At 44.7% G+C, this 20,241-nt stretch overlaps 1 protein-coding gene across 2 annotated transcripts in view; it reads left to right on the top strand.

Moving 5' to 3' along the window:
- Positions 1-6,744, top strand: part of nlgn4xa (neuroligin 4 X-linked a) — a 49,525-nt gene extending 42,781 nt beyond the window's left edge. For both annotated transcript variants that reach the window (XM_068309678.1, XM_068309679.1), the window contains exons 5-6: positions 1,110-1,899; positions 5,523-6,744. In XM_068309678.1, the coding sequence (XP_068165779.1) occupies positions 1,110-1,899; positions 5,523-6,420 (1,688 nt within the window). In that variant the 3' untranslated portion in view covers positions 6,421-6,744. The remainder of the gene's footprint in view (positions 1-1,109; positions 1,900-5,522) is intronic.
- Positions 6,745-20,241: the final 13,497 nt, after the last annotated feature.

The raw sequence follows: 20,241 nt of genomic DNA, 5'->3' as shown, positions 1-20,241 counted from the left end.
ATTGGTTCAGGAACACTTTGACCCTCAAACAGGATCAAACTGTCCTCAGTGGATCAATACTTTAGTCCCATCATGTGTTCATTCTGTGTCTTTATGATTTGTTTTTGTGTCTCTTTATCAGAATATTCATCATATTTAATTGTAACGCACAAAAAGCAACAAATAAAAAGCATTAAAGGACAAATAATGATCGGGATCCAGATTATACTGTTCCACTTTTATTTCCATGTAGCATCAATGAGTTTTCTAAACAAGAGCCAAGAATCCTGTCTTTTTTGGCCACTGGTTTGCACGTATTAATATCTTTGTGCGGCTACAATCCACATAACCAGCGAGGAAAATGTTCTGACTCATCCGTCAGAACAGAAAATGAGGATTTGGGGGATTAGATCTCGATGATTTCTGCTCCACTTCCTGAGCCAGAACTCCTCTCTCTGGAGAACAAAAGTAGGTTTTGTGAAAGAAAAATAAATCTCACCACAAAATCATCCTCAGTGTGGGACAGGAAAGTATGGAGTCAAGAGTTTTACTTGTGTCTTATTTAAATTAAAAAAAATAAAATGTTCTCTTCTCCTTTTTTCTGTCTTGTTATAAACATGAGAAACAATCAGCCAATCAGAAAACACATAAACCCCCCCCCCCGGTTGAGTTTTAAATTCAGCTTTGAAGTGTACGTCTGATGTGAGCTCTAACCGCTTCCTCCTCGTCCAATCAGAGGCCGGCGCTGAGCTGCACCAGTCATCAGCGCTCACCGGCGTTCGCGGCATCAGAAATAACAAACCCAACACCCACAGAACCGCGGCGCTCCCGCTGTGCTATTTGCAGGCTGACGCCGTGTTCCAGGATGTGATGCAAAGGTCGTGTTGCCATGACAACCAAAACATTTTAAAAAAAATAAAAAATTGATTTGTTTCAGGTTGTTCATTAGGGACACACAGATCCGTTTGTGGAACGTCTTTTTTTTAGCAAAGTCTGTGTTGAATTTCTGTTAATTTAATGTTTAATTTGAACGCAGATTAGGATGAATAATCCTGACTCCGTTTGAGGATGTCATCCTGGAGGATGTCAGTATATCTTGAGTTTCTCTAAAACCACACCTTCCATGTCAGATATGTTCCAGAAAGCCATCATCCAGAGCGGGACGGCGCTGTCCAGCTGGGCGGTCAACTACCAGCCGGCCAAGTACACGCGTGCTCTGGCGGAGAAGGTGGGCTGCAACACGCTGGACACCATCGACCTGGTGGAGTGTCTGCAGAACAAGAACTACAAGGAGCTGATCGAGCAGTCCGTCACGCCCGCCAAGTACCACATCGCCTTCGGCCCCGTCATCGACGGCGACGTCATCCCCGACGACCCCCAGATCCTCATGGAGCAGGGCGAGTTCCTCAACTACGACATCATGCTGGGGGTCAACCAGGGGGAGGGGTTTAAGTTCGTGGACGGCATCGTGGACAGCGAGGACGGCGTGTCGGCCAACGACTTTGACTTCGCCGTGTCGGACTTCGTGGACCACCTGTACGGCTACCCGGAGGGGAAGGACACGCTGAGGGAGACCATCAAGTTCATGTACACCGACTGGGCCGACAAGGAGAACCCCGAGACGCGCCGCAAGACCCTGGTGGCGCTGTTCACCGATCACCAGTGGGTGGCGCCGGCGGTGGCCACGGCCGACCTGCACGCCCAGTACGGCTCGCCCACCTACTTCTACGCCTTCTACCACCACTGTCAGAGCGACATGAAGCCCAGCTGGGCGGACTCCGCCCACGGCGACGAGGTGCCCTACGTGTTCGGGATCCCCATGATCGGCCCCACCGACCTCTTCAACTGCAACTTCTCCAAGAACGACGTGATGCTGAGCGCCGTCGTCATGACGTACTGGACCAACTTCGCTAAAACAGGGTGAGTTTGTTTGTTCACTATAATGGTGATCAGCTCTGGGGGCGTGAGCAGGTATCACCTAAAGCAGGGGGGGGGCAAACTCATCTACGGAGAAGAACACATCATCAGCATAACGCATAGCCATCAGCAGAACCTCAAAGGGCCAGATGTAACTAATAAATGTAACTAAATGTAACTCAGTGTAATGTAACTAAATGTAACTACTCCTTAATGTAACTAATAAATGTAACTAAATGTAACTACTCCTTAATGTAACATAAATGTAACTACTCCTTAATGTAACATAAATGTAACTACTCCTTAATGTAACTAAATGTAACTCAGTGTAATGTAACTAAATGTAACTACTCCTTAATGTAACTAATAAATGTAACTACTCCTTAATGTAACTAAATGTAACTCAGTGTAATGTAACTAAATGTAACTACTCCTTAATGTAACTAATAAATGTAACTACTCCTTAATGTAACTAAATGTAACCCAGTGTAATGTAACTAAATGTAACTACTCCTTAATGTAACTAATAAATGTAACTAAATGTAACTCAGTGTAATGTAACTAAATGTAACTACTCCTTAATGTAACTAAGAAATGTAACATAAATGTAACTCAGTGTAATGTAACTAAATGTAACTACTCCTTAATGTAACTAATAAATGTAACTAAATGTAACTCAGTGTAATGTAACTAAATGTAACTACTCCTTAATGTAACTAATAAATGTAACTAAATGTAACTCAGTGTAATGTAACTAAATGTAACTACTCCTTAATGTAACTAATAAATGTAACTAAATGTAACTCAGTGTAATGTAACTAAATGTAACTACTCCTTAATGTAACTAATAAATGTAACTAAATGTAACTCAGTGTAATGTAACTAAATGTAACTACTCCTTAATGTAACTAATAAATGTAACTCAGTGTAATGTAACTAAATGTAACTACTCCTTAATGTAACTAATAAATGTAACTAAATGTAACTCAGTGTAATGTAACTAAATGTAACTACTCCTTAATGTAACTAATAAATGTAACTAAATGTAACTCAGTGTAATGTAACTAAATGTAACTCAGTGTAATGTAACTAAATGTAACTACTCCTTAATGTAACTAATAAATGTAACTAAATGTAACTCAGTGTAATGTAACTAAATGTAACTACTCCTTAATGTAACTAATAAATGTAACTAAATGTAACTCAGTGTAATGTAACTAAATGTAACTACTCCTTAATGTAACTAATAAATGTAACTAAATGTAACTCAGTGTAATGTAACTAAATGTAACTACTCCTTAATGTAACTAATAAATGTAACTCAGTGTAATGTAACTAAATGTAACTACTCCTTCATGTAACTAATAAATGTAACTAAATGTAACTCAGTGTAATGTAACTAAATGTAACTACTCCTTAATGTAACTAATAAATGTAACTAAATGTAACTCAGTGTAATGTAACTAAATGTAACTACTCCTTAATGTAACTAATAAATGTAACTAAATGTAACTCAGTGTAATGTAACTAAATGTAACTACTCCTTAATGTTAAATAACTGAATTTCTGACTGATTCTAGTTCCAAACATTACAGTTAGACAGAAAAAACATGTTTGTTTGTTTCTCTGTTCTAACATAAATCCTTTTCATTTGTCAGGTTATTAAACCCACAGAACTCCATCAATCAAGGATCAAACCATCAATCAATAAAGAAAAATAACATCAGACACAAGTTAGGACATTAACTTTGTTCACAATGTTTAGTCAGAGTTAAAATGGGCTGAACTACTGCATTGTGGGAAATGTAGTTTTTGGTCAAAACACATTTGACCTATTTATTTTTAGACACTCTGACCTTTATTGCTCTATGGGCCACATAAAATGACGTGGAGGGCCACATTTGGCCCCCGGGCCTTGGGTTTGACACATGTGGTCTAAGCAGTTCACTCCAGCATCAGTTGGAGGAACTGAGTGACTGATGGAATCATTAAACCTGAATTCAACACCGTTCTTTAAGATAAATACTCAATAGAAACCTGATTAGAATGTTCAGATATTGTGATAAAGATTTGATTCTGCAGAATTAAACCTATCATTTCCTTGATGCATATCAGGTACATTCATCTGGAGCAGCAGACAGGAAGTGCTGCTGTCTGGATTCGCATCACGTTTTTCCTGCACCCCCCACCCCCCACCCCCGGAGATTAGATATCAGCCCCGTCACGCCGAAAATTCACTTTAAAATTTAAATGAAATCCTGATTACTGATCACCTGTGTGTGTGTGTGAGTGTGTGTGTGTGTGTGTGTGTGTGGGGGGGGGTGTTTTTTTCTCTGTGCATCCAGTAAAGCTGTGGCTGAAAGCTGATTCATCACTGGGGGGTTCCAGAGTCTCCTGGTGGACACAGAAGACTGATGTCTTCTGCTTGATTAAATAGTTTTAGTTCAAAGTTCAGTTGAAAAAACGTTCATTATATCAAAACTTCTCTATGAATATTAGGATGTGAAGGTTTAACCAGACAGGAAGTGACCAAAGCGTCAGGTGTCAGGTGAGCTGGAATCATGGTAGCAAATAATCTGATTGAAATCCTTCATTTGAAGCTTGTGATCACGACTGGATCAATAAATAAATAAAGCGTCGCCAGAGTTGATTGGAGAAGCTGAAGCTGACTGGTTGAAGCCTGAAGAGCCTGAACCTGTTCTATTCCAGATTAACGGTTCACACAGCCGTCTGCGATCTGGAACCCGTTCAGCTGCTCTGGTGTCAGACAGCAGGAGGTGGCGGTGACGGCTGTCACCCGTCTGGGCCAGGGGGGCGTGGATTAACCTGTGGCGTGAGCCGCTGGTGGTGATCCTGATGGGGGGGGGGTGTGGGATGGAGACATACGCTGATGCAGCACGGATTCCCTTCCTGGGTAATCCGGCATATGTTAGCGCCACATGCTAGCAGCGCTAATGTAAGGCTCAGGTGTGTGCAGGACACACCTGAGGTCATGGCTTTAAACGAAACGACTCTACGCTAGCACCTCATGCTGTGCTGTTAGCAGTAGCTACAGTTAGCTTAGCCCCGTATGGAACCATTTTGATCATTTCTCTCTTGTCGGTGTGGACCCCCCCCCACACACACCCTCAAACTGGTGACGGATCCATGATGTCATCAGAATGCGACATACATGATCCACAGACACACAAACACGGGTGTGTTCCAGCCGTTGCCCCAACAATCTTCTACCTGCATGACGTTTCTACTCCAAACTGCAAGAGAATATAAAGCTTCAACACACACACACACACACACACACACACACACACACACACACACACACACACACACACACACACACACTGCCCACCAATGATTCATGGCTGTAGAAAACACAAACTGCAGGATTGGCAAAAATGCCAAAATGAGAAAAAGCAGCTATTTGTGTTTTTAAAGCGTAGAAATAAACGTCTCCAGGAAGGAAGAGCTTCTGATTGGACGAACACACCAAACGCTTTGTCAAACCGAGTCACCGCAGACAGCCAATAAGGAGGCTTTGACGTTTAGATCGATGACTCACCTGTATTGATTGTGATCGCTGTCTGATCGCTTCCTGGTCGTTGATGTTCTCCTTCCTCCCCCAGGGATCCAAACCAGCCGGTTCCTCAGGACACCAAGTTCATCCACACCAAACCCAACCGCTTCGAGGAGGTGGCCTGGACCAAGTACAACCCCAAAGACCAGCTGTACCTCCACATCGGGCTGAAGCCGCGGGTGCGGGACCACTACCGGGCCACCAAGGTGGCGTTCTGGCTGGAGCTGGTCCCCCACCTCCACAACATCAACGAGTTCTTCCAGTACGTGTCCACCACCACCAAGATCCCCCCCCAGGACACCACGCCCTACCCCTACACCAAACGCTTCCCGGGCAAGAACACCTGGCCCTCCACCACCCGCCACCCGGGCGTGCCCCCCACCAACACCCGGCAGACGACGGACCAGCGGAAGGGGGGCGACCTGAGCGACGAGGCGCCGGTGCTGATCGAGACGCGGCGGGACTACTCCACCGAGCTGAGCGTCACCATCGCCGTGGGGGCGTCGCTGCTCTTCCTCAACATCCTGGCCTTCGCCGCGCTCTACTACAAGAAGGACAAGCGGCGGCACGAGTCCAACCGGCGCGTCCCCACCCCGCAGCGCAACTCGGCGTCCGCCGGCGCCGCCCCCGCCGCCGCCAACGACGTGGCGCACCTGCAGAGCGAGGAGCTGATGTCGCTGCAGATGAAGCAGCAGCAGCTGGAGCACGAGCATCACCACGAGTGTGAGGCGCTGCAGACGCACGACGCCCTGCGCCTGGCCTGCCCGCCGGACTACACCCTCACGCTGCGCCGCTCGCCCGACGACATCCCGCTGATGACGCCCAGCACCATCACCATGATCCCCAACGCGCTGGCCGCCATGCAGCCGCTGCACAACTTCAACGCCTTCGGGGGCAGCCAGAACAGCACCAACCTGCCCCACGGGCACTCCACCACCAGGGTATAGCTCCGCCCCCTGCTGGGGCGCCCCCTGCTGGGCTGGCAGGGCAAATACGAAAAGATTAAACTCAGCAGATCTTATTTTGTTACCTGCCTTCTTGAAAAGTCTACAGTTTAAATGGAAATATTAAAGTGAATGTTACCATAGTGATGACGTTATTGGAGCAAAGCTTCATGGGAGTTTTACCCCAAAGACCAGGCGACCAGGGGTTTACTGTTGATATTCTTTTTCCGGCGTGACGGAGAAGCTTTTCCTGCAGAACGCGACTATAAATCACGCTGAATTCGTGATTCCGGGATTTTTCCGGGTGCGGAATTCTAACCCCCCCCCCCACCCCCCCATCCTGGAAATGTATTTATGAAAACTTTTTAAAAAAGACAAAACAGAAAAAGGGTGTATAGTCGTGTGTGGGAACCTAAAAGAAGACGAAGAAGAAATAATATATATAAAATCAGATCCTCTCCTTTTGGGTGCTTTCTGTTTGTTTGTTTTTTTGGTGTAAATATTTCCCAGCATCCTTCACTCCCGTTCTGCTTACAGCCTGCGTTTCATTCTGTTTTTTTCCACAACGACCAAAATGCGAACACAATCCCATCCTCTGAGCGGGGTTTATTCCACATGTTATTCCACATGTTATTCCACGCGTGTTCCTTTTGCGTCTTCAGACACGCGTGTCCAGGACGAGCTTTACTCCGTTTCCTGTCTGGGAGGGAGGACTCCAAACCCATCGCCCGCCGCCATCGTCACGTTTTTTTTGTGGGCTTTTTTCTGTCTTGCGATCTCGGCGCTGCCTGAGCTTCAATGTGACCAGCAATGTATTATTTAGAATAAAAAAGGCAGTGATTTTTGTATTAATATTAGTTGGATATGTTTGTAAAGAATATATGTTAGATATTTCAAATTGTCATATGCTAGCAATATGTAAAGTATTGTGCCAGGCTTGTGATATTTTGGGTTACAAAAGCAAGTGAATGAGTGTAAATATTACTGATATTAATTATTATAAATTACAACAAAGGTAATCATTAACTCTTTATGTTTTTGCATCCTATTAGAAAAAAAAAATGGAAACACATCCAGAAGATTTTAAGCTATTTGTAAATTCTATAAAAAAAATATATTCTTGCCATTTGGTCTCTAAACCAGTCGAGATAAAAAAGGGTTTTAATGTAGAGTTTTAAAAACCTGAGTTCATTTTTCATTTGTTTGCAGTTTTGCCTTAAAGTGATAAAAGAGATATTTCTGGCTGGACACCTGTATAAACTTTTTCTGCAACATTTTTAATAAAATATCACAGTATTTTCTAAAAAAAAAGAAAGAAAAACATGGACGATGGTTGTTTGTTATTTATTCCTGATTTCATGTGGGAATTTATGTTTCTGTAATTTTATGGAAACAGACGTTCGACGAAGATCTTGATCGATATTCTGGGAAACTTTTGCACTTTTCTTCATCGTATCGACGTCTTTTAAACATTCCTGTGTCTGCTGATGAAGCTGTGATGCTCTCCTGGACGTCGACTCCGATCAATCGTGCTGATCGGGTCCTAGACAGCCTTAAACGGCGTATTGCATCGGCAAACAGTTTCCTCTCTGCCAGCGAAGCTGAAACCTGGACCGTTTCAGCCTTTACAGTTTGCTGTCGCCCCCCCCCCCATGAGGGAAAACAAGACGCCGCTCCGGGCTGAGTTCCAAAGAGTTTGAAGGTCTCCCCTGATGAGCATCCCGACCCCCAGCATCCCGACCCCCAGCATCCCGACCCCCAGCATCCCGACCCCCAGCATCCCGACCCCCAGCATGCCCTGCCATCAGCCTCAGCATCACCTCACCCCCCCCCCCCCGATTCAATCTATTGATTCTCTTTCCACGAGCCCAGCACATGACCATGTGACTTCAAACCGGCGCGACGGGGGGAGAATGAACCCCCACAGCGATCTGCCCTCTGGGGCCGCTGGACGTCTCCATCACACGTCTGACAGGTAAAGCCCCCTTCAGGGGACGGGGAGAACGTTCTGCCATTAGTGATGTCACTGGATCCATAACCTGAGCTCCTACCTGAGGCTGATGGGGTGAGACGAGTGTTGGGGGGTGGTGGAGGTGGGGGGGGGGGCTGCTGACTAGGAGTTAATTAAGCTGGCAGTCGTCCTCCATCACTCCACTACTGTCATTCAAGCGCTCCCGTCTCCAGGCAGCCATTACTGAGGCGTATCGATCGCCACGGCGACGAGGTGCTGCACCGAATGGGATGATGTGTGTGTGTGTGTGTGTGTGTGTGTGTGTGTGTGTGTGTGTGTGTGTGTGTGTGTGTGTTTGAGGCTCTGTGTTGTGAATTAAGATGCAGGTAACCCCCCTACAAACAGGTGACTGCGTTTCCCTCCCCAGGCCGCCGGGGGTTTGAAATCTCAGAGTAAATATAGATGCAGGTTGGTGGGGGGGAACCGAGGCGGCGCTGACGGCCCCCACAACCCCCCCCCCCCCCCCCCCGCCCCCCCTCCAGATACTTTACTTTGAAGAAGGTTGTCCTCAACTCACATTTAGTCTCCAAAAAGTTTTCTCATCAGTCTCAGCTGAAGGTACCAACCTGAGGGACGGAGCAGCAAAGCATCATGGGAGTCCCCCGCCACCGAGATGTTAAAGACCTTAATGAATCAGACGTGTGTGTGTGTGTGTGTGTGTGTGTGTGTGTGTGTGTGTTAAATTTGTCGTTTCCAGAGGTTTTTAAACATCTGATCGTCTGGTTTGATCGATGCTCCACCAGGAACCCGACCAGATCCTGGATCAGAAACGCTTCAGTTGGTTCAGAGACAAAAGTCTGGTTCTAGGCTCGTCCCCCTCTATTGGTTAGGATGGAGGTCAGAGGTCAGGTCTAGATAGATCCGTACAAACGGTTCAGGACCATCAGCTTTTGTCTTCTCACGTCCAAACGCGTCATTGAAGCAAAACCTTCAGAGCTCCAGATCTGCTCCAGAACCATTCCAGATCTGCTCCAGAACCATTCCAGATCTGCTCCAGATCTGCTCCTGAACCATTCCAGATCTGCTCCAGAACCATTCCAGATCTGCTCCAGAACCATTCCAGATCTGCTCCAGATCTGCTCCAGATCTGCTCCAGAACCAGGGGGATCTCAGGTCAGGTCACTCAGGTCGAGTCTTACGCCACCAGGAGAGGAAACATCTCAGCTTCTGGATGTGGTTCTATGCTGATCCTCTCAGATTCACTTTGAAGACGTCCATCCTGGACCGCCTCAGGAACACGCCTCAGGAACACGCCTCAGGAACACGCCTCAGGAACACGCCTCAGGAACACGCCTCAGGAACACGCCTCAGGAACATGCTAGCACCTTAAACAGGAAGTCATTGAATTAGTTTCATCTTCTGTGGGAAATTCTGTAGATGAGACGAGAGGTTCATGATGGTGATCAGCAGTTCTTCATGGGGGTCAAAGGTCTTCTGGACACCCCCCAGACTAAACATCTTCTGTTCTTCTTCACTGTTTTTGTCTGTTCTTGTAAGAGATTTGAAAATAACTGTTAAATTTACCAAGACTGGCGTCTCATCTGGGGTGTACCCCACCTGGCTCCAGATCCATGACAAGGAGGATAAGACAACAAGATGGATGGATGGATGATGGATGGATGGATGATGGATGGATGAATGATGGATGATGGATGGATGAATGATGGATGAATGATGGATGAATGATGGATGAATGATGGATGATGGATGGATGAATGATGGATGATGGATGGATGAATGATGGATGATGGATGGATGATGGGTGGATTATGGATGTATGATGGATGGATGAATGATGGATGAATCATGGATGAATGATGGATGATGGATGGATGAATGATGGATGATGGATGGATGAATGATGGATGATGGATGGATGATGGGTGGATTATGGATGTATGATGGATGGATGAATGATGGATGAATGATGGATGGACACAGTCTCTTTCCAGGTCTGGACCTGACCCGTGAGGTTCCTGCTGCCCACACTGGGCTGTGGTCCAGGTCTTTGTGGGGTTCAGGTCTTGACCTGGTGGTGAACTGGTGCTGCATGAGGGAAGCAGCCGGTCTCCTCTGAGGAACTCGTTCCTCTCCTCACATCAAACCAACAACATCCAAACGTCTCCAGTCTGAGGAGAACCTGAAGGAGGACAGAGGACAGGAGGAACCTCTGGACAGGAGGAACCTCTGGACAGGAGGAACCTCTGGACAGGAGGAACCTCTGGACAGGAGGACAGGAGGAACCTCTCAGAGTGGTGGATCCTCGGCAATCGGTGACCTCTGTGTGCTTCATCGGCTGGTGGTGACTCGCTCTACTGGATGGATCGGCATGCCTTTGTTATACATTTATTGTTACTGTTATTGTTACTGTTATTATTATTGTGTTGCTAATCTGTACATGCGGTATCTATTGCTTCGTCTGTCCACTCCTGGAAGAGGGGTCCCTCCTCTGCAGTCTTCCTGAGGTTTCTCCCATCCATTTTTTCCCCTGTTAAAAGGGTTTTGGGGGGAGTTCCTTATCCGATGCGAGGGTCGTACTGCTCGCAGTGCACAAAGGTCAGAGGGATATCGTCCATGTGCAGATTGTAAAGCCCTTTGAGACATTGTTTGTGAATCTGGGCTATATAAGAGTAAATAAACTTGAAACTTGAAACTTGGACAGAAGGAACCTCTGGACAGGAGGACAGGAGGAACCTCTGGACAGGAGGAGCCTCTGGACAGGAGGAACCTCTGGACTGGAGGAACCTCTGGACACGAGGACAGGAGGAACTTCTGCACAGGAGGACAGGAGGAACCTCTGAACAGGAGGACAGGAGGAACCTCTGGACAGGAGGAACCTCTGGACAGGAGGACAAGAGGAACCTCTGGACAGGAGGAACCTCTGAACAGGAGGACAGGAGGAACCTCTGGACAGAAGGAACCTCTGGACAGGAGGAACCTCTGGACAGGAGGACAGGAGGAACCTCTGGACAGGAGGACAGGAGGAACCTCTGGACAGGAGGGCATCAGGAACCTCTGGACAGGAGGAACCTCTGGACAGGAGGACAGGGGGAACCTCTGGACAGGAAGAACCTCTGAACAGGAGGAACCTCTGGACTGGAGGAACCTCTGGACAGGAGGACAGGAGGAACCTCTGGACAGGAGGAACCTCTGGACAGGAGGAACCTCTGGACAGAAGGACATCAGGAACCTCTGACGATCTGCTCTACAGGATCAGGAAGACCATCGTTCACCAGACGAGGTTCTCTAACAGTTGCTCTATGATCATGTCAGGAGTTATCTTCGTGTCAGTGGTTTTGTTGGAGTTAGAGTAGAATCTAAACGCTCCACCGGTCAAACATCTCCGTTCCTCCCTGAGCTTCATCCTTCAGTCAGTAGAAGAGATTCAGTGTTCATCAGGCCAGTAGAGAGAAGATGTTCCATCAAAACTAAACGTCCTGTTTTCATGACGTCTGACAGAGGATCCCAGTGTGTACCTGAACGCATCACCTTTACTCTGTTTAACCTGAGGTACCTGAACGCATCACCTTTACTCTGGTTAACCTGAGGTACCTGAACGCATCACCTTTACTCTGGTTAACCTGAGGTACCTGAACGCATCACCTTTACTCTGGTTAACATGAGGTACCTGAACGCATCATGTTCATTCTGTTTAACCAGAGGTACCTGAACGCATCACCTTTACTCTGTTTAACCTGAGGTACCTGAACGCATCACATTTACTCTGTTTAACCTGAGGTACCTGAACGCATCACCTTTACTCTGGTTAACCTGAGGTACCTGAACGCATCATGTTCATTCTGTTTAACCAGAGGTACCTGAACGCATCACCTTTACTCTGGTTAACCTGAGGTACCTGAACGCATCACATTCACTCTGTTTAACCAGAGGTACCTGAATGCATCACGTTCCATTTGTTTAACCAGAGGTACCTGAATGCATCACGTTCATTCTGTTTAACCAGAGGTGCCTGAACGCATCACGTTCATTCTGTTTAACCAGAGGTACCTGAACGTATCACGTTGACTCTGTTTAACCAGAGGTACCTGAACGCATCCTGTTGACTCTGTTTAACCAGAGGTACCTGAAGGCATCACCTTTACTCTGTTTAACCAGAGGTACCTGAACGTATGACGTTGACTCTGTTTAACCTGAGGTACCTGAACGCATCACCTTTACACTGTTTAACCAGAGGTACCTGAATGCATCACCTTTACTCTGTTAAACCAGAGGTACCTGAACGCATCACCTTTACTCTGGTTAACCTGAGGTGCCTGAACGCATCACGTTCATTCTGTCCAGAGGTACCTGAACGCATCACATTCACTCTGTTTAACCAGAGGTACCTGAATGCATCACGTTCATTCTGTTTAACCAGAGGTACCTGAATGCATCACGTTCATTCTGTTTAACCAGAGGTGCCTGAACGCATCACGTTCATTCTGTTTAACCAGAGGTACCTGAACGTATCACGTTGACTCTGTTTAACCAGAGGTACCTGAACGCATCCTGTTGACTCCGTTTAACCAGAGGTACCTGAAGGCATCATGTTCATTCTGTTTAACCAGAGGTACCTGAACGCATCACCTTTACTCTGTTTAACCAGAGGTACCTGAAGGCATCACGGCTCTACTAGAGGTTCTACTGATGGAACTCGTTTCTATTGTTATCATCATTCCCTCGTCTCTATTCTTGTCGTGTCACATTCAGATGTTCCAGATAGTGTAGATGTTGGTCTAATCAGTGTTGGGGCTCTTGGGGGATAAAACCATCTGATGGGGGGGCGGGGGGGGGGCGAGGAACTCATGCTGATAACAGATAAATTTAGGACGTGTGTCCCTGATACGGATGATTTAACAGCTCATCACAGAAATAACCCCCACAACACCCCCCCCCCCCGGTCTGAGCCTGTTAGGGGGGCTACGCTAACTAGCAGTTAGAAGACATTAGCCTGATGGACGTTTGGATGATCCTGTCTGGGGGGGGAGGTATTTAAGGTGAACTGATCCTGTCGGGGGGGGGGGGGTATTTCAGGTGAACTGATCCTGTCTGGGGGGGGGGGTATTTATGGTGAACTGATCCTGTCTGGGGGGGGGGGTATTTCCAGTGCGCTGCACATCTGAATGATGTGTTCACAAACAGCAGCGGATGAACCTGAATAGACATAGCCCCCCCCCCCCCCCCCCCCCCCAGAGGGAAGACACCTGAGAGTGATGACCCCCCCCACTGTGTCATTACACCAGATGTCTGTAGGGGGGTGTGCTGATTGGGCCTGTAGGTCTGAGCCAATCAGAACAAGTCGTGGACCTGAAGGTTTACCATCAAATGAACTACCAGAATCCAGTCTGGATTAATCCTGACTTAAACCAAAACTGTGTCTTAATCCCATGTCCAACCGGGGGGATATCCTGGGGTTTTACCCGGAGTTAGCTAACCTGGCGGGGTTATCGCCCCGGGAGGAGCAGGAGACACCCTGATTACCCACCCTGATTGCCCCATGAGACCCAATCGTCATTTTAAAGTTACAGACGAGTTAAAGACAGAAACATCATCTGCATATTATATAATAATAATGTAATATAATAATATAATATATAATAATATAATATATAACAATATAAGATATAATAATATAATAATATAATATATAATAATATAATATATAATAATATAAGATATAATAATATAATAATATAATATATAATAATATAAGATATAATAATATAATATATAATAATATAAGATATAATAATATAATATATAATAATATAATATATAATAATATAAGATATAATAATATAAGATATAATAATATAAGATATAATAATATAATAATATAAGATATAAGATATAATAATATAATATATAATAATATAAGATATAATAATATAAGATATAATAATATAAGATATAATAATATAATATGTAGTTATAAGTTATAGAGGTTTGTTTCTCCAGGGTCCCGCCCCCCCCTCCTGGAACATGTTGGTGTTATTTCTGGTTTTCTTGTCCTGGTCGATGTTCGTCTTTATGTTGTTGTTCATCAGACGCTCACTGGGGGGCTATAAAGCCCCCCCACCTCCCCCACTGACTCTATATATAGTCTGGTGCTGGATAGTAGAGATGGAGACACAGTGGAGGACGGGGGGGTCAGAGCCGGTTGATATTTTGTCCTGCCGCTCCGTCGCCAGATGAAACAGCACAGATGATTTATGGGGGCCAGCTGATGCAGTGGCGCCCCCCCCCCCCCCCCCAGCAGACACCGCCAAAATTGGGTTAGTCACCAAATGTAAAGGCTCAGACACACTAATGGAATCATGGCTTCACTTCCTGCAGGTGGTTCTAATGCTGCTGGATCAGAGGGTGGGCGGGGGGTCATGTCTGGAGCCCCCCCCACTAGGGGGATCCTATGAAAATAATAAGATCTGTTAGGGGGAAAATCATCTGACTTGTGTGGAAATAAATGATCTGTCAAAGTTAAATAGAGAGAAATGAAAACACGGTGATTCAGGCTTCAGGACAAGAAAAAGTTTCATAATCTAAAAATAATCCAAGTTTGTCTGACGGCTCCGTCTCTCACAGGCAGACAGTGTGTGTCTCCTCCCATCACACGTTTTAATTAGAGCTGGGGGAGACGTGGTCGTTTAGAACCACAGAGCATACGTGATGATTAGTGTGTCAGAACCACACACACACACACACACACACACACACCTTTTCTTAGAGGTCAGGGGTCAAACAGTGCTCCAACTTTATAACTTCTTGTTAATCAGACTCAGTAAACAGCTCTGCTGTCTGTTCACACACGACTGTTTTTGCCTAAAACACATTAAAAACAGAATTAAAACATTAAATGTCCAAAAAAAAAAAAACAATCATCAGGAGTGTATTTTAATTAATTTGTCTTCACCAATAAATAATTCATCAAAGTTGGTAGTTTTTGGCATCAGATGAGGAAAAGAGTCCAGAACATCTGGACCAGAGTCACACACACACACACACACACACACACACACACACACACACACACACACACACACACACACACACACACACACACACACACACACACACACACACACACACACACACACACACACACACACACACACACACACACACACACACACACACACACACACACACACCTCAGTTCATTCTGTCTCCATAAACTGCAGATTTAAAAACTCAGCCATTGGTGGAGATCTGGATTAATAATCTGATCAATAATTAACCCCTGTTGATGTTCCATTCATTCTTCTGTTACCTGTAACTCCAGGACTTCTCCAGGGGGTTCTGCTGGGGGGTCCATCAACACCCCCCCCCCCAAATCTGGAGCCAAAAAAACATTTTCTACATTTAGAACCGAGTCAAACAAAAAGGTTCTTAAAAGACAAAACCATCGTCTGTTTAATCTGACGGGTCTCAATCTGTGTAATCTGACGGGTCTCAATCTGTGTAATCTGACGGGTCTCAGTCTGTGTAATCTGGGTCCTGAAGCAGAGAGAGATTCTGTGATGGGGGGGGTGGGCTTTACCCTAATGGAGGAAGATGAGAGACATACAGAAGCACTGAGAGCCGTCAGCGGTAGTAGTTCATTTGTATGAACTACGGATAAAACGTTAGCAAGAGGAAGAAGAGGGCATGAAGAAGACCTCTGACATCACTGAGGCCCCCCCGTCCTGACTACCAGGGGCTGCAGAGAGGCTGTCAGAGGGTCCGACCGGGAGAACTGGAACTGGACCAGCGACAGGATGCTGATTGTGATGGACAGAACCAACCTGATACTGGATCAATGATTGGCTGGCAGACTGTTCACCTGTTGGTGTCATCAGGTGTTCACGATGAACTCCACACACAGCGACAGGAGGGCGTCTACCTGTGACGGAGGGTCATTCGTGAACGGAGACGCTCAGGGCAGAAAAGACGTCTGACGTTCTAAACTCAAAGTTCACACTGGAAACGCTCTGAAGCGTCTTGACGGGAGAGCAGGTTGTGGATAGAAGTCAATTATTTTATGTAGCAGGAACAAATGTTTTGACATAACACAACCTGAAGAGGCTTTGTTGATCAGATGTACTTATTATTTAATAAATAAATAAATAAATAAATAAATAAATAAATAAATAAGTAAATCTGCATCAAGTTTATCAACTTGATCCAGATAAACAAAACAAAAACAGCCTTTAGAAGAGAACTGTGTGTGTGTGTGTGTGTGTGTGTGTGTGTGTGTGTGTGTGTGTGTGTGTGTGTGTGTGTGTGTGTGTGTGCGTCTCTTTTCTAATGTAGCCATAATGACGATGTTCCTGTCGCTGCTGGTGGGTCGCCATGGCGACGGCGTGTGCTCCTGTGGGCGTGCGGTGACCTGTTAAAGTGTCGGCGCTCTTCTCCCACAATGCACCTGAAGATTCAATTTAGAGCCGGCGTCTGAGACACCAACACACACACACAGGTGAGAATAGTGCGGCTGTGTAATGGTCACACCCTGGGGGCCAGATGTGTGTGGACCCCCCCCCCCACGGATGCCGGTCAATTATTTGAATTACTTGTCCACCAGTGGGATCTGGAACACTGGAGCTGGTCACCGAGGCACCTACACCACATATAAAGATTAATCATTTCAATTTTAATAATTATTATTATTTTAATAATACATTTAATAAATAGTTTAATTTTATCAATTTAATTTAATAATATTTTTTTATAAATTAATTATAATAGTTTATAAAAATTTTGCGCCTTTACCCCATAGTAAAGGCGCAAATCTATTAATTTTAAAGTGCAAATATATTAATTTTAAATATATTAATGCTAATCTCTGGATCTGGATTATGGTCTGGATCCAGTTCCACACTGGTTTAACGCTGTGAATTGTTTTCTCTTATTATCACCTGCAGCTCGACTCTGATTCTCATCTAAATCCAATCATCTGTTCCTGAACCGATCGATCCGTTCAGCCTTTTATTAAAATCCATCAGCCGTGTGGACTCACCTGACAACCAGGTAAACAAACAAACAAGGTAATCACATCAGCCCCTCCGTTAAAAACGATATATTTATCTCTGTCTGACACCATTCTGACTGCATTCTAGATGGAATGAACTGATGAGGAAATAAAATAAGAGAAATAAACTCCTTACAACACGTCACCTCATCAGGTTTAATCAACAAATGTTTACCACAAATACAGATACACTACCAATAAATCAATTATCAAAAAGTATATTTCACATTAAAGAGAAAACAATAATTCAAAATATGTATTTTTTAAAATATTTTTAAAAATAGAATAGAATGTTTCTTTTTCAAATATGATTTCTAGAGAGCGTTTTAAAGGTTATATTTTAGATTGTAATAATTTGGAGCTGAACACACTCTACCAACACAATCTACCAAAACAGGAACATGAAAACATTTTTCTGAATTCAGAAATGTTGTCAAGTGACTTCAAACGTCGTGTGCGTCCGTCTTTGTGTCTGGCTCTGCTTCTGAAGCGCCGCTGGGAACAGTTATAATAATAGATCTGGTGGAATAACCTTTGAGGGGAAACAAGGAGAAAATATCCCATTTCAGATCCAAAGGAGGAATAGCTGGCATTCCTGTCTTAATCCTGGATCTGGTGTAGATTACTGCAGATATCAGAAGCTCCTTCAGACTTTAAGCGTCTGTAATGAGACTTCATAAAGTCAGCTTCTCTTCAGACAGAGACTTATCACACCACAGCCACGCTGGTGGTACATTTCTTTAATATTTGCTGTGAAATTTGCTAAGTTCCTGATCCTATAAGTCTCCTTGATTTATGCCGTTGTAGCAGCGGCTCCAGTTCTAGTCAGGAAAAAAGCGGAATAATCCAATTTCAAAGTCTAGCAGACGCTTGAAAGCACGACACGCACAGAGACCTGATGGAGAACATTAAGGGGTCGATTCCTCCTCCGCCTTCATTCACCGTCTGTAGATGCTTGTCTTGTTGGGGGAGTCAGGGTGGGGGTGGGAAATCTGAATTCCACCAGTTGAAGAACAATACAGTGGTACCTCTACTTATGAAATCAATTGGTTCCGGAAGAAATTACGTAAGTAGAAAATTTTGTAAGTAGAGATGCGTTTTCCATGTAAATGCCCTAATCCCCCAACATTCAGACATAAATGTTTTATAAAGCATAAAAATGCATCAAAACATGTAACAAATACATGTTACGACTAGATTATTACACAATAAATGAGAGTTGTGTATAACGTAAAAAACAAAGAATAGAGTAAAGAATAAAAATAACGGTCATTTACCTTTTAACTGATGTCCTCATTGTTTTTTGCCCTCTCTAGTTCATGCCCTCTTGCCCCCCCATGAACAACAGAGTGAATTCCAGTCCTCCTTCTGAACTTCTCCAACCACCCACGCGACGCCTTAAACTCCTTAAACTTCCTTTAGTTTTAATAACGTGGTGATTGTAGATGCATTACGGCCATATTCTTTGGTGAGATCAACCAAACGCATCCCTTTTTCAGGCTTTTCTATCATCTCTTGTTTTGTTTGTACGGACAAAAAAACTCTTTTCTTCATCTTTTCTTTTCCTCTTTTCTCCGTCACTTTCTTGGGGTCAATAGTGAATACTCTAAAAGTTAATATATTGACGTAAAACTATCAGAACACCTCATGGGTCGAGGGCCGAATGAGGAGGACGCTGCATAGACACCTATCTAGCTCCAGACAGAGGTCCCTCTGAGCCAATGGGATGCCAGGATGCTAGGTAATAGCCAATGACAGAGCAGCTATGAGAATGTTGCGTTCAGGAACCTGTGGGAGCTGGGAGTATCAGCCCATACTCTATTTTTACCTTACGTAACTCGAAATTTCTTTCGTAACTAGAGGCAATATTTTCCCGTTGAGAAATTTCGTCAGTAGAGACGTACGTCAGTAGAGACGTACGTCAGTAGAAACGTTCGTCAGTAGAGACGTTCGTCAATAGAGACGTACGTCAGTAGAGACGTTCGTCAGTAGAGACGTACGTCAGTAGAAACGTTCGTCAGTAGAGACGTACGTCAGTAGAAACGTTCGTCAGTAGAGACGTACGTCAGTAGAGACGTACGTCAGTAGAGACGTTTGTCAGTAGAGACGTATGTCAGTAGAGACGTTCGTCAGTAGAGACGTTCGTCAGTAGAGACACCACTGTAGTCAGAAACAATCGTAATCTGAATAATCTCAAAGACTTTCGTTCGTCTGAAGGACGACTTCCTTCCAGTCGACTTATTCCACACAACTTTCATTGAGAACTCTGAATGTTCTCCAGATGGTGGAGGTGGTCAAAAAAAATGACAGAGACGTGAACAACAGTGGAGATTTAGATCCGAACACACCAGATGTTCATTTGTCCCTGTTTCATTCTAATAGTCGTGTTTGGTGTGATTCTGGTTAGTCCTTCATGTTCTGTGTGTTTCAGGTCTGGACTCCTGTCGGTTTCTCTTTTTAACACACGCCATCTGTGTGTAACCATCTCATCACTGTGTGTGTGTGTGTGTGTGTGTGTGTGTGTGTGTGTTTCTGTCATGTCTGATGTCTCTTTTCTCAGACTGATTCCTCATTCAGTTGATTTCATCTCTGTCCTGTCCATCAGTGCTATAAATGTGTTTAGTCGTGTCTCAGTCGTCATAGTGAGGGTTTTTTTTTTTTTTAATATAAAATTATATTTCTGCTCATTGGTTCCCCCTGAAAAACACTTTAGAAACGATTAAGTTAAACCACATAACGTGTGACGTCTCACATAAAACGACACACAACCAACGAGACAAAAAGAATACAGACTAGATCAGAACACACA

The sequence above is a fragment of the Antennarius striatus genome, chromosome 24, assembly GCF_040054535.1.
Source record: "Antennarius striatus isolate MH-2024 chromosome 24, ASM4005453v1, whole genome shotgun sequence".
Classification (NCBI taxonomy): domain Eukaryota; kingdom Metazoa; phylum Chordata; class Actinopteri; order Lophiiformes; family Antennariidae; genus Antennarius; species Antennarius striatus.
Note: the sequence above shows the minus strand (reverse complement) of the source record. Positions and strands in the feature narration are given on the sequence as shown.